At 37.5% G+C, this 18,705-nt stretch overlaps 1 protein-coding gene across 14 annotated transcripts in view; it reads left to right on the top strand.

The window, feature by feature from the left end:
- The window catches only part of PLEKHA5 (pleckstrin homology domain containing A5), a 215,143-nt gene that overhangs the window by 99,466 nt on the left and 96,972 nt on the right, over positions 1 to 18,705 (top strand). The window contains exon 1 of one of the 14 annotated variants that reach the window (XM_073223354.1): positions 7,112 to 13,170. The exons of the other annotated variants lie outside the window; for them this stretch is intronic. Coding sequence (XP_073079455.1) covers positions 13,136 to 13,170 — 35 coding nt within the window. The 5' untranslated portion in view covers positions 7,112 to 13,135. Of the gene's footprint in view, positions 1 to 7,111; positions 13,171 to 18,705 lie in introns of those variants that run through there. 14 annotated transcript variants of the gene reach the window in all.

Here is an 18,705-nt window from a genome sequence, read left to right as displayed (position 1 = left end):
TTTTTCAGAGGGAAAGATTGTCTTCCATGTAGTGTAGAGCTTGAGTTCCTGATACCATTCAGGGAAAGATGTCAGATACAAGATCTTACATTGTTATCAGCCACATCGGCCAACAAAACACCCAGTACCACTTGAGGCGAGTTATCAGGTAACTTCAATCTGCATCATTGAGCTTGTCTGAGTATGAAAGTGAAGCATAGATGTTTGCCAAAGTCCTGATAACAGACAGGCTGTGTGATTTACATGGGTCCTATTTTAAACAGTGCAACTCTAGATGTTTATTATAAAACTAAAATGTGGCCAGAATTTATAATGAACATGTTAAAAACTCTATAGTACATTGTTTCTGAGACTGTACCTTAATCTCTTTAATCATTTCTCCTTATGAGATTGTGACATTTGAGTCGATTCAGTTTGCTGCTTTAGAAAGAAAGAAAACCAAAGATTCAAGTAGTTTGTTATTGGTTACTTGCTGATGTACATGAAATGATGAGATTGATTTATAATCTATTCTCTAGTAAATTATGTAAATATGAACCAAAGAAACAATGCCTTCATTAAAATGTCTTTACCCAGCAGTAAAACAAGCAACCCAGTTTAAAATAGGAGCAAAAGATCTGAACAGACACGTTATAAAAAATACACATGACAGATAAGCATATGAAAACATGTTAAACACATTTGTCATTGGGGAATTGCAAATTAAATTAATAATGAGGTACCACGACATAACCTATTACAATTTCTAAAACCCAAAAAACTGACAATATTATTTGCTAGCAGTGTTGTGGAGCAACAGGAATTGTCATTCACTGCTGGTGGGAATGCAAAATTGGAAGATAGTTCTGCGGTCTCTTATAATGGTAAAACAGCCTCAACATAGGAACCTGCAATGGTTCTCCTTGGTATCTTCCCAAATGATTTAAAAACTTAATGTCAACACAAAAACCTGCACAGGATTGCTTATAGCAGCTTTATTCCTAACTGCCAAAATTGGAAGCAGCCAAGATGACATCCTGTCATTTATCCTGAATGGATAAATAAACTGTGGTACATCCATATAATCGAATGTTATTCAACAGTAAAAATAAGTGGTCAAGCCACAAAAAGACATGGATGGATCTTACGTTTATGTTGCTGAAAGAAGCCAGTCTAAAGAGTCTACCTACTGTATGGTTCCCATAGACATTCTGCAAAAGGCAAAACTGTACGAATAGTAAAAAAGATCAAGGGCTTGGAAAAAAGGTGAGGCACAGGGGATTTTAGGGTGTTGAAACTATTGTGTGATACCCTAATTGAATTACATGACACTATGCATTTGCCAAAACCCATTGAAGTTCATGGCTCAAGAGAGACCAGACTATATGCAGATTTTAAGAATTATTTAGGAGGTCAATGGATGCCAGATAGAAAGACTAACCAAAGAATCTGTTATAAATTAATGGCACAACTTTACTAGAGGGGATCGGGCAAAAAGGTGCTGACCTAAATAGCTTTGGAAATGAGTGGAGTCTAAAACTAAAGACAAAAGACACTGCACATAAACACGTTATTCTAGAAAGGTAAGAACTCTGAGAAACTGTCACAGCCCCAAGGAGCCTACCAAATATATGTGGTATCCTGGGTGGGATCCTGAAACAGGAAAAGGACATCAGATAAAAACTGTGGGAATCTGAATAAACTATAGACTTTAGTAAAAAAGTTTTTCTTTTTAACTGTCCAGCTGTCTTGGAGATGATAGCATGTAAAAAAGAAACATGCTCAGACAAAGCTACATTTTTTTTTAATTCTTTGAAGTTGCAGGTGAATTGGTTTTAGGCATTTCTAATTAGTCCCTGCAATTTTTCTGTTCTATACATCAAATATTCTTATACTTTATAAAAAATCTTGTTAGAAATGTCTTTTTAGAGTGCCTGATGAAATGATTTGTTAATTTTCAGCTTTAGGAATTACAGAGTACATGTAGACATGCACATACCTTAACACACACCACTCCCTACATAACTCAGTAATTGTTGGCTGAAATAGTGAATGAGTGAACAAATAGTTCAGGTCCTAGAAACTTGCATTCATTCCTAACCAGCCTCTTCCCATGAAGAATTTGAAATGGCCTATAACAAAAAAGCGACAAATTAAAATAACAAAAAATAAGGGACATAGAAAATCAGTGGCAGAGGAAATGTACTTGTGCCCTACCCAGAAATACGTGTAAATGATTTTTGAAATAGAAGCACATCAGGTTTTCTTTTAGTTACTCTTTAATTCTGGTATGTTAAACTCAGATGCCTGTGAGAGCTGGGCAGATACTGTAAATAAACACATACAGTTGGGTGAAGTGTGAAGTTGTAGGGGGTGGAGCCTCCGCTTACCCCACCAATGGCATTCACTTCATTCAGCACCATGATTGGGGAGGTAGCTGCTGGCTTGCTTTGGCCTAAAGTTTTGCTCAGTGAATTAACTCACATAATCCAAAAGATGTTACTAAATAAACATGTATTGCTTTACTGGGGCAAGGGAAACAATAGATGTGAGGGAAGTTTTTTTCTTTAATATTTCCTTCAATTATTATGTTACAGCAAATATATGATGGTCTCCAGATAGCTTTGCAGTTAGGAAGTGCTAGCCAGATTTTTGACTTCTGCATCTAAAATGCTGCTGAGTGCCCCCTTCCCATAACCACTGGATTGTAGGGAAAAATGCTCCCTGCTGTTTTATTTCTCTCTCCCACATGGAACCTCAGGCAGAATTTTTAAGAACAGTGTTTAAGAACTGAATTTTATATTTTGTATATAATTAACACTTGGAAATATTTAGCTGATTTAGGAATCAGAGGAAGGGATACATAGATTATTTAGGGTGGGAGAACATAGGTCGTGAGTAATAATTTTTAAGGTGTATTCTATTTGATCAACAAAATCTTACTGCCTGAGCAAGTGGGTTATACCCTCCCAGTTTCCAGCTGGGTACATCTTTTGTTCCCTTTTCTGCTGCACAGGATTTGAAGTGTTGGCAACTTCATTTTCCTTTTGTTGCTTGTTAATGTTTCCCAGTCACTTAATGCACTGAACTGGTTTCTTCATGCTAAATTACCTTTGATTAGTTTAAATATGCTTTATTAATGTGTCAGAGGGTTGTGACCCACTATTGATGCCTAAGGAAAGTCTCTCCAGAAGAAACTTCCTCTATAAACTTTCTTCCTATTAAAGAGCCCAGATTTTGTCTAGTGGTTTTCTTCTTTCATGTGCCTTGGGAAAGTGAGCTTCCTAACCCCCGGGGTATAGATAATAATTATTCTTAGGGAGTTAGTCTTACTCCCTACACCATTGATTGGTTTAAGCTAAAGAACTTCTGTGAAAGTTTTCGTCATTTTCTTTAAAAACAAAGCTGGATGGTGAGTAGGACATGAGACAGGAATTTGTTCCCTTCATTACTTTTAAGAACATGATGCTTTGAAGCTTTGCTGTCAGTATGGGACCAGGAGAGAGAGAGAGAGAGAGGGAGAGGGAGAGGGAGAGAGAGAGGAAGGAGCCCCCTCCCAAGGGATTTCCCAGCCTCTGAATTAGTCGACCCAGAGATGGCACAGCCTCTCCTCTCTTGAGGTACTAATCTTAAATACTTCATTGTTTGAGCCACTCCTTAACTGGACCATTTAAAGTAACATTGTTACTGAAAGCATCCTTAGCTCACTCTAAAGAAAAGATACAAAGTATCTTATTAAAATGTGAAAAAACTGTTCATATTGTTCATAATTTCTACATGTATAAAAGGCATTTTGTAGGTAGAAGCAAGGCATTTAAACTCTCCACTTACAGTTCTGACATAACTGTAGTCCATCCTGTCAGTTGTAAATAAAGATGAGGTCTCCCTAAGGGGAAAAGCAAGTAGAAATACTCGTTTTCTTCACCCATCAGCTACTCAAGCCTATTGTGGCCTGAGAGTAGTTTTGTGAGCTGGAATGCAGTGGCAGAACCACACCTGCTGAGTGAGACTCTCCAGGGGTTTAGCTGAGTAATGGGTATTTTAAGCCCCGTCTCCCATGATTCTGAGGCAACCATTGTTTGAGTTTAGGAACCACTGACCTAGGGCAAATGTCTAAATTTCTCAGTGCTTTAGAACTCTTTTAAGTACTGCTGCCCCTTTTTTCCGGTCATAAAAAAGTATTTGAATTTCACATTTCAGAAGCTAAATTTATACCGAAACGCTGACCACAAGGATATGGATTATATGTGGAAGTACCTCTTTTGAATTTGTTCTCTGTTCTCTCTGCACTGTTTATTTAGCAGCTTTGTTAGATGTGGCGAATAATCTTATAATTTAAGAAAAGGAATTTTTTGTTTTATATCTTGCTATTCTGTGTTGTATACCTAATAAGCCAATACATTACCTTACTTGGAATTCACTTTTAGAAATGGAACTCAAACTTTTAGGCTAAAAGAGAAGTAAATGATTTATAGGTTCAAACTCTATAGAAGTCGTGGGTGCAGGAGTGGCGGTGGGGTACGGAAGCAGGACCCTTAACTCTGTAGGAGAAGCCAGGGAACAGAGTGCCCTCATTGGGTGCACTGCTGCCCTGAATGAAGCTGACCAAGAAAGGGAGAATGGGTAGTGTGTCACCACAACTAGCCTACACAGCTGCGGTTTTCAAAGGTTGCCTGTTTTGAGGGTTCACTGGCAAGTTTTCACTCAAAATCTAAAACAGGAATAGGAACCGAGCCAAACCTGTTTCCAAGTCAGGATCAGGTCTCATTTCTCTCTCATTCCTTTGTCTACTCATTCATCTCATCTCCAGACCATGGAGAGCCCACTAGGATTCCAGCCTCGTGCTTTCTTACTTATTCGTAGGCATGAGGTTGTTAGTCTAAGCCCTACTTTGTAGTGAGCAAAACCACTCTATGGGAAAATCAACTTTCTCAAGGGTGTTTGTGAGAAATCCAGACCTTCCCCCGCCCTCTATGTGGCTTACAGAACTGCAGGTGAATCTCCTTTAGTCATAACCCTCCTCTCTTGAGTAGCCCCCTGCCCACCGGGTCCCACTGCAGGCTCCTTTGTCTAATGGTCACAGCCTAAAACTCTGCTCTTCAGCCGTCTTTCCTAAACTATTGTTATTATATAACAAAGCCACATGAATCATCTACTTTTTTACTACTCTATTTTTTCATCATGACCTTGCTATTTCCTACTCTTCCAGATCCTATCCATCCTTTATGGGTTCATGCTCAAAGTCCATTTACATTTCTCTCTGATTTTTTTGTCTTTCAGAACAATGACTTTTGATTATTGCCTAATGAGTTCTAATTATGTGTCGGGTACTGTTAAGGGCGTTTAGGTTTGCATTCATTTAATCCCTCATAACAATTCTGTGAGGAAGATGCTATTATTATACTCATTTTAGAGATAAAAGAACTGAGGCACAGAGAGATACAGTAGTTTTCCAAAGGCTTAATCCAATTTCTGACCTAAGCAGTATGGTTCCAGAATCCATTTATGCTATAGCATCTCTATTCTTACTTGTATTTTAGTTAATGTACTTACTCACAACTAGTTTGGACGTTTCATTTCTTCTGCTCCTTTTAATTCTCCCACAGGATTTAACAAATGCTGCTTCTACAGAAGGTAAGTGTTTGTTGAATGGATTAGAAAATCTGTTAATGGTAGCCAAAGAAGTTAAATTTCAATCCAGGTTTGTTTGATGGTTTGATTTTTCTTTTTAGCACTAGACAATAATATGTACAGCATTTCTACTAAGTTCCAAATAAGGTAAGCATTTTCTTTTAAAAGAAGAGAGAACAAAAAGTCTTGTGGGCCAAGTAATTTGTACAAGTGAGATGTCAAAACAGACAAAGAAATTATGCTTCCCACGCCAAAACTGTGAATGTCGAAGGGTAGCATGTCAAGATCTGTTTTGCTTTTGGTCTGCCCAGAGACTTCAGCCCATAGAGAGCAAAACCAGCAGAGAGACTGCCCATACTTCAGCCACATTTGGTCTTGGCAGCTAAATGGTCTTGCTTGGAGATATTGCCATAAGACTACCTGACTGTGTCTGTTCTGTATAACATGATGATAAAGGGCAACCTTACGAAGGCAGTTATTTTCTCAGGACCTTTCATTGAGTCGGTTGTGGGTAGAAAAGTATCTCTTGGTCCCAAGGCTGTGCCTCGATCATGAGTCTGACCTCGAGTCTGTGCAGCATATTCTGTCCTGTTCTGTGCTTGTAACTTTTAAGAGCATTCATGTTTCTTGCTTCCCTATAAGTAAGCAAGAGTTTCTCACTGAGTAAATCGAGCCAACATGCAAAGCAAAGGTTGACCTTTAAAAAGACGAGAGCCAGCTCTTTTACCAGTAAAATGAGTTTATTCAAGAATAGCAGAAAATTGCAGCTCAGGACAAGCAAACTGTGGTGACCATAGGTAGAGGAGAGAGGCTTGCTTTTATGGGGGAAAGAAGGAAGGAGGGAGGAGCTGCTTCCAGGAGTTCGGGGCAGTGACAGCTTCTTGTTGTGTGACTGAGGCAGTTTCTCATTGGCTGGGCTTCTTGCTGGGCAGGAAGAAATTCTTCCTCCGATGGGGCGAGTAAAGTAAGCTTCCTCCTCTTTGTGGTCTGAGTGGTATAGTGATGAGACTTTCCCCTTCAGGGCTTCCTGACTCCATTTTTTTATGAGATTTCCTTTATTTACTTTCATTCAGCCATTATAATAAGAGTTTCTTTGAGGCCTATTTTTTTATCATAATGAAACTAGTAAGACTGTCATACGTTTGATTCTATTCCTGCATCAGAAACAAGACCATGTATTTTCTAGGCAGATAGTACAAGTTGTAGAATCAACTTAGTACTTGAGTAATAGATGTTTTGTTGGTAAATCAGGCTCTGTAGAAAACCAATTAGATTTTATGATTTCTTTCAGAATGAAAATCAATCTATATGCAGATACAGTGCAAGTCACAGACTATCATTCAAAAATGTACATTCATCCGGTTAGGACGTAGGCAAGGAAATTAGACCTAAATTTATATCTGTTTTCTTAATCAGATAACTTGGTTGTTGATTTATTGTTTCATGTTCATCATCATGTATTTGAATTTCTTTATTGTGCTAGAATTTAAAATGGTCTTTCATAAAACACAAGGATTTCCAAGTGAATTTTATATTAGGTACCATTGCACATAAAGTACAAAATTAGTAAATTTAAAGTTTTCCTGCTACATTTGTTGCACACATACTGTTTGACTTGGAATGTTTCTAGAGCTGAATGGTTAAGATGAAAGTTAAAGATTCCAGAGCCTATTAAAAAATTGACCACTCAGAATCCATTTCTTTTCCTATCAAGTGAAGTTGTCTTCAAGCACCCAGAGATGGAGCTAAGATATTCAAAGGAGATACAAAATATAACTTCACATTTCACCTAGCTCAGACGTCGTCTTAGTGACAGGGAGGGGAGAGAAAGATCGTCAGTTTTAATGCCCATGTCATTGTATGTCATTGTTGCCTTTTAGATTGTTTTTCTCAACGTTGGTTTGAATTTGTTTGTATAAATGAACTTACTAGAGTTAGTCCACTCTCCATGAGTATATACTTTATATTTATTGTGCAAAATAGTTTATATATATATATATATATATATATCCATCCCTATTGGCAGATTCTTTGAGCTGTAAATATGTATGCCTGCAGATTTTGTTGGACATACTAATTGTCTCTGATATGTAGTATTAGATCAACCTGAGTGACAGAGATTGGGGGATATCTCTGAGGAGATTTAAGTTGGACCTAAATCATGTAAATTGGTAAGATACATGAGTTACTGTAGAGTTCAGAAAGAGGAAACCTGGCCATCAATCTCACACAAAAAAAACAGAATTCAGAAAGGATCAATAGACATAAAGAGAATATAAAGTGGCTAAGTAAGTGTCTTATTAAACTGGTCTTCACAGACTACCTTGTTTGTCGATGGCCTGAGAATTTATTTTCAAATTAGAAGATTCTGAATCCTGTTAGCGAGCAAGTATGTTTTAGTAGCTGCCACTCCCTGGGGAAGAAGATTCTAGTAGTATAAAGGACTTTTTCCTTCTAATTGGTCCCTTCTTACACAAATGTTTATGGATTAATTTGATTCTTAAATCATTGGACTGTTCCAATTACTTTTTCCAAGAATTTGCTGTGCTGGGGAGTTTCAGTGCTCAATAGAAAACCGACATGATAGCATAGAACAACATTTGAATACTTCCTGTGTAATAAGCTGAGAGTGTCTGAATTGTTAGAGCAGTTTCAAATGATGATGAACCGCATTTGGAAGAAGTTGTTGGCCCAACACTCAAACTGATTGTCCGCCTTAGTGACATAGAGTTTGTTTCCATACTGAACTGGCGTTGATGTAGTGGTGACCTGTGTGGTGAGTTCTTGGGACATTTGGAATCTGTCATTAGCTGTGAGTGTTTAGTTTCTGATTGCAACTTTTTTACAGAAGATAATGAGGATTTGAGAGAAAGACTCCATTTTTCTAATTATTTTTAGTTTACTTTCATAAGTAGTGCTACCTTGGTATTTCTTCTTAAGTCATAGGTATGGTTTGTGATGTGCCGAGGTAAATGAATTTGGAGATGCGAGAGAAAGAAGTTAGACTATCCATGTTCTTACTTTACTTTTACTTTTGTGTAACCTTGTGGAGTATTGTATTATAAGTAAGAAATGCATTTGGTCTTTGCTCTCGGTTCCCCTCAAACCCTCAGAGTTTCCTGAGTGACTGAGTGGCCCTTGTCATTCATCAGGAGCTGCTTTTCTGCTTATACTAATGAGATGACTTAGAGTGGGGACCCTAGATAGCCCCAGATGGGGCTGGTCACCAGAAATACGAAATGATGAGAGGGTAGAACTTTCAGCCCCACACACTGACCTCTGAGAAGGGGAAATTGGAGGGCAGGTTGCTGCAGATAAAGCCATGTAAAAACTCTTAACAGGATTGGTGGGCTTCCAGGACAGTGAATACGGCCACTTGGCTCCTTGGGAACAGAAATTCCTTGCCCTAAGGGCCCTTACAGACCCTTCCGTGTGTACCTCTTCATCTGGTTATTCTTCTGTATCCTTATAATGTCCTTTATAATAAATTGGTAAATAGTAGTAATGTTTCTGCGAGTTATGTGGCTACTCTAGCAAATTAAGACAGAGGGGGTTGTGGGAACCACAGTTGACAGCCAGTGGGACAGAAACATGGTTAACAACCTGGATTTGTGATTGGCATTTGAAATAGTCAGTCTCATGGGACTTGAGTCCCTTAACCTGTGGGTTCTGGCACCATTTTCAGGTAAGATGGTCTTAGAGTTGAGTTTATTGCTTGGTGATGTTGGAAAAAACACACATTAGAAATATGCAGTTGTGGTCTTTTCCTTACACTACTGTTTTTTTGCATCTGAAAAATTTGCATCAAATGACCTCTAGGAGGTAAAAATCAGTAATTAAATGATGGAACATTTGAGTGCTTTGTGTAATCTAGTACTGTTAGACACTGGATGGAAAAGAGATTGGTGAGAGATGTGTTTTTCACCCATTAGAAAAACTTCTACTTTGGGTATTAGTGATAAGTAAATTGGCACTGGATTATTGAGACAGATGGGTGCTGGATTGAGTCGTTTGGACTAAAGCCTGTTTTGCACAGTGAAGGCTGGAGGACCAGGTCACGTAAGGTAAGGTCCAGAGCAGCATTTCAGGAATTGAGTAGTGGAGAGTTTCAAATGCCACTGGGACGTAAAGTTACAGTAAGAACTAAAAAACAATAGTTATTACAGCTGTATCCTCGGAAATTATCACAAACATCCCTATAGAATGCACTGAAACATGTTACTAGGTGCAGAATATCTTGGAGACCCTCAGTGGACTTTGTCTTCTGTGGCTTTTTAATGAAGCCTGGTTCCTGCCCGTTAAGGTGGAGATACATGAGAATCAGGATTCGCTGAGATTTAGGATTCCCTACTGATTTACAGAAGCTCCTTAGCCCCAACAAAGAGGTGGCGCAGACACGGTCACAGTCTACCTGCTTTCCTGAAATGCAGCTTGGGCAGAACGGGCCCCCCTCAACCAGTCATCACCGACACCTCAATGGGGAAAGCAGGGCCGAATCTTACAAGGCCCTTGTGAGAATTGCTATATTGGTATGCATTTCTTTCCTTAAATGAATAGTCCTTCTGTGAATTAGGCACCTTTTGTAAATGCAAAATTTATATTGCATCTTAAATTTGTACTGTTATCACTACTGCTGCCTCTAACTGAAATCTCTTCTTGAGAAAGTGGTCAGCGGTCTTTTACTTTGTTAAGCCTTCTCCGCATTGCCCCAGGCAGTTAGCCACTTCCTCTTCTGTGCTCTGCAAAGCAGGTCATGTTATAATGATCTGTTTACAGCTCTCTCTTCCCTATTAAACTGTCCATTTGAAGCTGTTATGGCCTTGAGAGGAGAGACTTTATCTTATTCCCCCTTTTATGTGTTCTGTTCAACCACTGGTTTCCCTGTGGCGGTCCTTCTGTAAACCATGGGTGGGTGATACAGGGACCTGAACCTCCCAGGGCCTAGAGAAGTAGTGCAGGGTGCTGGGAACTCCATAAACCAAACACGTGGTGGACTTGCTTAGCTCTCATTACTCCCGATAATCTTCCAGATTCTTTAACAGATCTCTGCCGCTTCATCACTGTTGTTTTCCTCCTGACGGCCATATGCAGAGCCACCATGCCACTGTGTGGATCTGCAAACGTAGTGTGCTGCAATTTTACTACAGAAATGTCTGCCTTTAGATGGAATGATTTTATAGCCTACACAACAAGTACACCTAAACCAGATCTGCTAGAATAACAAAACTTCCCTGTTAGTGCATTTTAAAGGTGTACCTTATTCTAACTATCCTTGTGGTGAGAACAGTTGAAGACATTATTAAATAATAGGTCAAAATGGTTTGAGGGTAGGACTAATAAGCTTACTACCTTTCAACCTCTGTATATTCTGTTTATAGGTTGTTAGGATTTACGTCATTTAAAGGGAGCTGTGGGAACTTTAAGAACTATGGAAAAAAATTACTTTGTTGACTCTGATATTTTCAAGAATGCGTTTTGTTTTCTTAGTGTGAAAAGCTTAAACCATAACATAACTGAGACTAGCAAAACCTTCATTTTGAAAAAAAATAGGAAAGATCATGAATCACTAGTTTTCTAAAACATATGCAAACCTTTCTGGTTATACCAAACTGCTGGCTTGCTTGTCTGTATTTCAAACGACATGGTGAAACAATTTTGTCTTTTCCACTTGAGATGCTATTTTTAATATTTGTTACAGCAGTTTCATATGGAAGGAGTGTTTTAGCACCAGTTATGTTACATGCTAGATTTAGCTTAGTTGTAAGACAACTCACATTGAGGTATCTGAACACTTTTATGTCATTAGCAATCTAGCAAGATATTTACAATATGTTTTGTAAAATGTTTTGACCCATACTCTGTTAAGAATCACCATTTTGGGTGAAGGACATGAAGTTCAGAAAAATGCAGTCCACCATTAAATGTAAGGTCACATTTAATTAAACACTTAATAAGTAGTAGGCACTGTTCCAGTTGCTTACATGTTTTTTTCCTCATTTAATTCTCATAAAAATCCCATGAGTATTACATTCTCTTTATTTCCATACAAAGAAATTGAGACTTGGAGAGGCACAGTGATTTGACTGTGGTCAGAAAGCTACTGAGAAGAGCTGGGCTTGAACTCGTGTCATCTGACTCCAGAGCTACGTGCTTGTGACTATTAAGCTGGACTACTTCCTGCGTAGACAGGCACGTGAAGAAAGGCTTCACCTCACATGCAGTTAAAAGACACACACACAATTAGAACTGTGAATGGCATGTATTTTTTCTGTTAGATTTGCAAAGAAGAAAAATAACTGTCAATACCCAGTATATGAGGAAAGGAAAAATCTAATATATTGAGGTACAAGTATAAATTGTTACACATATAAATGTTAAAAGCATACATATGCTTTGACTTACCCATCTCACTTATGAGAACATCCTACATCCAAACATAGAAAAGCACCAAGATGTCTGGACAGTGATACACAGTAAGTATGGTTTATAATAGCAAAAAAATGAAATATTCCAGTAGTAATCAGGTTTAGGTAGTTGTGATGGGCAGCCATCAAAAAAAGGAAAAGTGAGGAATAAAATTACTGGCGTGAAAAGCTGTCCAGGATATATTGTTGAATGAAAAAGCAGGTTGCAAAATAACACATGCAGTTTAATATCTTTATATTTAATAAGTGAATATTTATATATACAAACTCTGGTCTAAGAGGATGTTTGCCAAAATGTTAGCAGCTGTTACCTTTATTGCTAGAGTGATACTATCTCTTTTTGCACAGGGAGGCTGTGCAAATGTACAGGCAGTTGGAGACTCCTGGGTTTGAATCCTCCTGGTCACTTAGTGTTGTGATCCCAGCCAAGTTCCCTGTCTACTCTGGGTCTCAGTTTCTTGAGTAAAGCAAAGAAAATTACAGAACCTATCGTGTTGGGTCATGAGACTTAGATGAGTTTGTAAAGTGTTTGACATAGTATGTCATCAGTAAATCGGAGCAGCTCTTTTCATTTCTGGATGGTAGAACCCAGACAGTTTTAGCTTTTTTTTTTTATACCTTTTATTGGTTGAATTTTTGAAAAATATGTCAGCTTTGGAAATAAGAAAATGTCTTCAAAGGAGTTATTTAAACTGTTATGCTTACAGTTTGAACAGGAAACCTCTATTCATTTAGGGCTAATTAACATTTGTCCCTGAATGTTCTCTTCAAGAACTGTTTGCAACCATAGATATGCTGCTATTTTACCCTATATGCTGTATGTCAACCTTAAGGGAATTGAAATCATATTTCACTCTTAGAGCTAGTAGGCCTGCATAATCACAACAAATTCTTCCTGGAGAAGCTGCCTTAATTCGTGGCTGCAATGTCATGTTGGTGTGTGACGTCAGTCTGGTGTCAGACTTGCGGGGTGGCAGGCCAGCCAGCCAGCCACAGTGCATATCCTCAGTGCTGAGTCCCCAGAGCTCATGTGGGAGCAGCTCAAAGACAAAGGAGTTGAGTCTTATTTTTATGCCAGGATCCTTTTTTGCCTGTAGTGAATGTCTGTTTACGAATGTGATTTTGTTGAAGGCTGGTGAGTAATTCTTGCTACTTTTTGGTATTAATAATAAAATAGCTTAATGGCTAAAGGAGCAAAGTAGTCCTTTTTTCTCAGTTTATGATCCTCTGGTAAATCTCTGTAGCCCTAGTGCCAGGCACAGCACCTAATGCAAAGGATTTACGTATTATAAATGTTTCTATAACTGAATTATATTATTGTGGAAATATAAATGCATTATTAGGTTTTCAAATGTCTTGGGCATTTTTAAATATAATCTTCCTCTTACTCTCTCCTTAACTTTAAGCTACATAAATGCCTACTGTTACAAATTGCTTAAAGATTTTCATGTAAAATTTTTAATTTGTCTTGTTTCTTTTTTAACTTATTCAGAAGGGAAGCTTGTTTTTTTTCCCCCCATCCTTTAAAGAGAAAGTTCTTAGAAGTTCCTTTGGGGAAGCTAACAATATTCATTACGTAATACTACAAAAAGTATATTAATTCTAGTCTAAACTAACTAATGATTAGTTGAGTCTGCTGATATTTAAATCTTTATTTGGTCTGTTTCAATAATGTGGTTCAAAATAGGTATCCTCATTAATCTAAAATTTAAGAGCAATGTAATGGCAAGAGATGATTTTAGACAATATTTTGGCTTTTAAAGAAATTAAGAAAGTTACCACTGCCATTGATTGTAAAAACAAGCCTGTAAAGATTTATTTCTTACTAACAATACGAATTCCTGTCTTAATTGAATTGCAATCTGTAAACTGATTTTATTGTTTAGAAAGCATTCATTTAATAAATAAGTAGGTTAGATTGGATAAGTTTTTTATGTCACTGTTTTATATAACTTCTCTGTTTTGAGTAGATGAATGATGCTATTGTAATTTTGTACTATCCACATGGTATAAGCTAAAGCCTTTAAAGTGTTCTACATTTTGCCATTTCTGGCATAATTCTTTTCATGCAGGTTCCATAGCAACCTTGTGATTTCAAGGTCTTTTACAGGAATTTTCAAAGTTTTCTCTTAAAGGATAGGCACTTTCTACTTTTTAAGTGTAGTTCAGGAAAAGGAAATATGAAAATTCATAATAAGTATTAAATATTTTCATGTCAATTTCCTGAAGCAATTAAAGAATAGGAATCAGACTTTTTATGTTAAAAGGATGGGTCTTAAAAGGAAATGATCTAATAAATCAGCTTTTTATGTATAAATGTGCAAAGATATTAAACTTGAGGAATTATTAATAACTGCCTTGTATTATGACTTCTAGTACATTATAATTCTATATTTAGAGGCATAGAAATATCGAAGTAGGGCTTCAAGTTTATTTGATTTGATTTGAGAGCCTTAATTCAAGACCCACAATTTTCCCCTTAAGTTGCAGAATATTCAGCTTCTAGCTGAAAATTTTGCCCCAAGCTAGATAATTTAAGTATATGGAGAACTTATGAATATTTTTATTCCCTTTAAAAATTTATGTTGAATCCACTTAAAATATTTTAACATAATTTTAAAATCGTTTATATTTTAAACTTAATCAGTAAGTTACCATAGTAACAATGAATTGGAAACCATTCAGTATACATTTTAAACAAAGATGTTTTTGAGGCATTAATGACATCAGAGGTCATTGCCCTAAATGCTGCCAAAGTTCAAGTGAAGAGAAGTTTCTTAAACTTTTTTGTATGAACAGGAAATTAAATCTGGCACCCGAAAAAAGTAGAAAGGCGCGATGAGCAGAGCTGCAGGGAGAAAAACGTGAAATTGGCATAAAACTGTTCCTGAAGTTTAGGCTGTGGAGAATAAGGTACTAGTCTGTTTTCTAATGAATAAGATACACTTGGAGGAACTCTTTCCACCAGTACTGAAGCGTTATGGGAAACCATAATTGTGCTATTCTCCAAATATGAAATACAGCTCTAAACTCAGATGGAATAGTATAGTATTCTTTAAGCCCCTTACAGTCTATTTTTTTAAGTTTCGAGTTTTTTTGAAATATCATTGATATATATTCTTGTAATTGGTTTCAAGTGCACAACACAATATTTCAACAGTTACCCATATTAAATCCTCACCCTCTGTAGTGCAGTTCCTATCTGTGAACTTAGAAAGGTTTACAGAATCATTGCCATATTCTCTGTAACCAGCTTATATTATGATTGAGAATTTTTGTGCCCCTTCATCCCCCTCACCCTCCTCACCCACCCATGCCAACCCCTCCCTGAAGGTAAACTACCTTATAGTCTTATTTATGTTTCCTAGTATGGATACAACAAAACCTTGTGCTGTAGTAGATGCTTAATAAATATTTGGGCATGAACAAATGAACTGATTTGAGAAAGTTAAATGAGTGAGAACATCTTGGTCCTTGTATTGGAGAGATCCCATCTTCACTGTGTGATGAAAACCTGCTGGTCTAAGCAGCTGAGAGCATGCCACAGCCTTGCCCTCTGTTAGAAGGAGATGTGTCTCGAGTACAGCACCACCACTGCAGTGGCCACTGGGTTTCATTGCTGGCTCTGTTCACTGTATCTGTGTCTCTGCTATAGGAAGTGGGCCTTACCCTGCTATTCTAGGTCAGATTTCTATCCAATTCTTTCCTCATCTGTAAGTGAGAAATTTCTCAGTACTCAGGGGATAATGATTTGTAACTAAACTGAGCCTTAATTAAGTTTGTGCATCACATAAGTGCCTCACAGTGTGGACAATTACAGAATTATAAAATACATGTTCTTTTGAAATTGAAGCGACAGGAGAACCTAGGACTGGAGCAAGTACATTGCTTCAAAACTTACGTAATACATTTTTATTTGTGAATATATTGTTACTCAAAGCCCAGGTTTCAGTCCCATTTCTGCACCCCCTCCCTTCGATCTGTGTCAGCTCTGGCCACATCTGACAACTCCTGCCCACCCTAAGAAGCTCAGTTCAAGTGGCAGCCACATCTGTGATGTCTTCCTGCCTCTTCCCTTTCTAAGCAATCCCTAATCAGCTTCCCCTTTGTATTTTGTTCAGGGTCATATGACCTTTCTGCTTGTTTTTTTATGTCAGTAAGGCTGTTCATCAGTTCCTGTCTTATATTGAATGAATGAGAAGTATTTAAGTTACCCAAAATATGGCCACTGTGAAAGAAAGTCTATTTTCTTTTTTTTTTTTCACAAAATCTTTTTGTTGCATAGAGGTATCATTTGGCTTAATAAGTAAAACCACCTTTTTGTTCTTGAAATGATTGTTCAGATAAAGCATATGCAGTATTGAAATGATACTAAGCAGTGGAGAATAGTAAAATTCATGATTACTGATGTTTTTCTTGAAGTGAGCTATTTATTCTGTCAGTTTGGCTATGGGAAAGAATATTTCATCTACAATGAAATAATTGGATCTTTCTTGAAATTGTGTACTTATTTACATGCAGGATAGAATTGGGTTAGCTTTTTTAAGTAGTATGTGACCACATGCAAAGAGATGGTCCTTAAATTCAACTCTTTCCTATTTGTTGTTTGTATCCTTCCCAGTGGCGTAGTAGTCTTCCCTTTAATGTGTGTGACTATAAAACATTACTAATTAGCATTCACTAGGGATTAGTAGAGTTGTCTGAATCAATAAAATTCTAGGTTATATATGTATTTAAATGCTACATCATTGCTTTTAAATACCAAGAATATTTCTGACTGCTGACATGTTTCTGAGTTGGGAGTCCTGCTTCATTTTATTTTAAAACTCTTCATATTAGACTTAAGTAATTAACACTTTTTTATGCAAGTGACTAATTCCCAAATAAATATTCTTTTAAATGACTAAAATATACCCTGTGGTCATTTTTATTGTCAGGTGGTTTTACAAGTGCTTTTTTGCATAGATCATTCAACAGTAAACTTTAACTCAAATTATCAGGCTCCTCATTCATTGTATTGTGGTTGTATGCAAACCATTGTACTTGACGTTAATGGGGCAGAGAGCCAACAACTTTGTAAAGCAAGGAAGTGACTTGATTTTTCCTCAATAAATCTCTGCTAGCACATTCAGGTGTAGCTACGTTTAGTGAGGACTTCTTTAGGTGCAGGTAGCATAGCTTGGTGCTACCAGGTACTTAATCTTTTCGAAAGCCCTGTGGCGTACGGGTGGGGTGGTGGTTTTGTTTCCTATTTTACAGAAGGAAGTCAAGGCTCGATGAGGGGGATGGTGGGCACGGGAAAGCTTGCTTACAAAGGGATGGGTTTGGATGCTGTTAAGAGGGTTGAGAGATATAAAGAGTCGAACCAAGGGGAAGGATGGAGATGTCATGACATGTCTGCTGTAGGGTGATTTCTAGGTGCGAGGCAGAAATGCCAGTCTTCAGTGTTTGGCAGAAAATTACTTTGAGTGGATTAGTGTGTATATTCTAAGAATATTTCTGTTTAACCATAAAGTGCCTAATATAACCTTCCCATTGAAAAGCTACTTAAGAATCATTCAAATGACTTAGAAGTGGAAAGAAATACCTAAATTATTTTAGACATTTTGCTTATAATGTAATTTATCAAGTGTGCTAAAATGTAACAGAGCCGTAACACTCAGGGGTGGATAGCAGTTATTAATGTTAACAGGTACATTTTGTACGTAACTAGCATGGTGTTAATTGAATTATTCTTGCGTTTCTTCTGAAATGACCTAAGATCTATTAAAAAGTGTTTATTTGATAGATGCTAAATACGTATTTTGGTTTTATTTAAGAAGTTTTTTCCAAAAGATGATTTAGAAATCATCAGTAAATAACTCAAAAGTAAAACAGATGCATTTGTATGTGAGCCTTACATTTTGATTTTTTTTTCTTTATTGTTTCTAGTCTGTAATAATGCCTTCAGCTTTGTACTTATGGAATTACATCATGCTTTCTTTTTTTTTTCAGTTTTCAGTTCCTGTTGGGTGCTCTTGTAAAAACCCATGCTTGACAATTATTATTTGTACTTGAAATTCTTTGATACCTGTAATCAGGGAGATAGGAGGCAACATTTATAATTAGGTGTGATAATTTTGCCTGAGTAGCTAAGAGTGAGAAATGATTGCAAAGCCTTAGAGAACAGGAAAATGGAAAAGAGATACTGGCTTTAAAATGGAATTGGAATCGGGAAAGGTTTTATTACTGTGCTACTTATACAGTCGGCATGATGCTAGGCAGTGAGACTAAAGGAGGTGAGAAGAGGGGCGGGGAGGGAGGGAGGCTGCGTGGTCAGGTCTGTAGAAGAGGCAAGGCCTCTAAGGAAAGCGTAGTGTATATTCTGTTTGGTTTTGGTATCAGGGCTCAGAAACCTGGGAGAAAATGCAGGACAGAACTGAAAAGTCTCATTGGCTGTGATTAGAGTCAAATAAGGGGCCCCTGTGGGAAGAGGGAGATCTGAAAAGGACACCACCCTGGCCCTGGGGGCACCTCGTCACCGCCTTGTCTGTCACTGTGTGGCTCTGACAACTTTGTAAATACTGTGAGCCTCAGTTTAATCTTTGGGAAAGTGAAGATTGTAATACCTCACAGGGTCTATGTAAGGATTGATTGGCAAGTTTCAAGTGCATATGTGACCACTGAGTGG

Source organism: Manis javanica, chromosome 15, assembly GCF_040802235.1.
Source record: "Manis javanica isolate MJ-LG chromosome 15, MJ_LKY, whole genome shotgun sequence".
Classification (NCBI taxonomy): domain Eukaryota; kingdom Metazoa; phylum Chordata; class Mammalia; order Pholidota; family Manidae; genus Manis; species Manis javanica.
The sequence above is the reverse complement of the archived record's forward strand: the minus strand, read 5'-3'. Positions and strand labels throughout refer to the sequence as shown.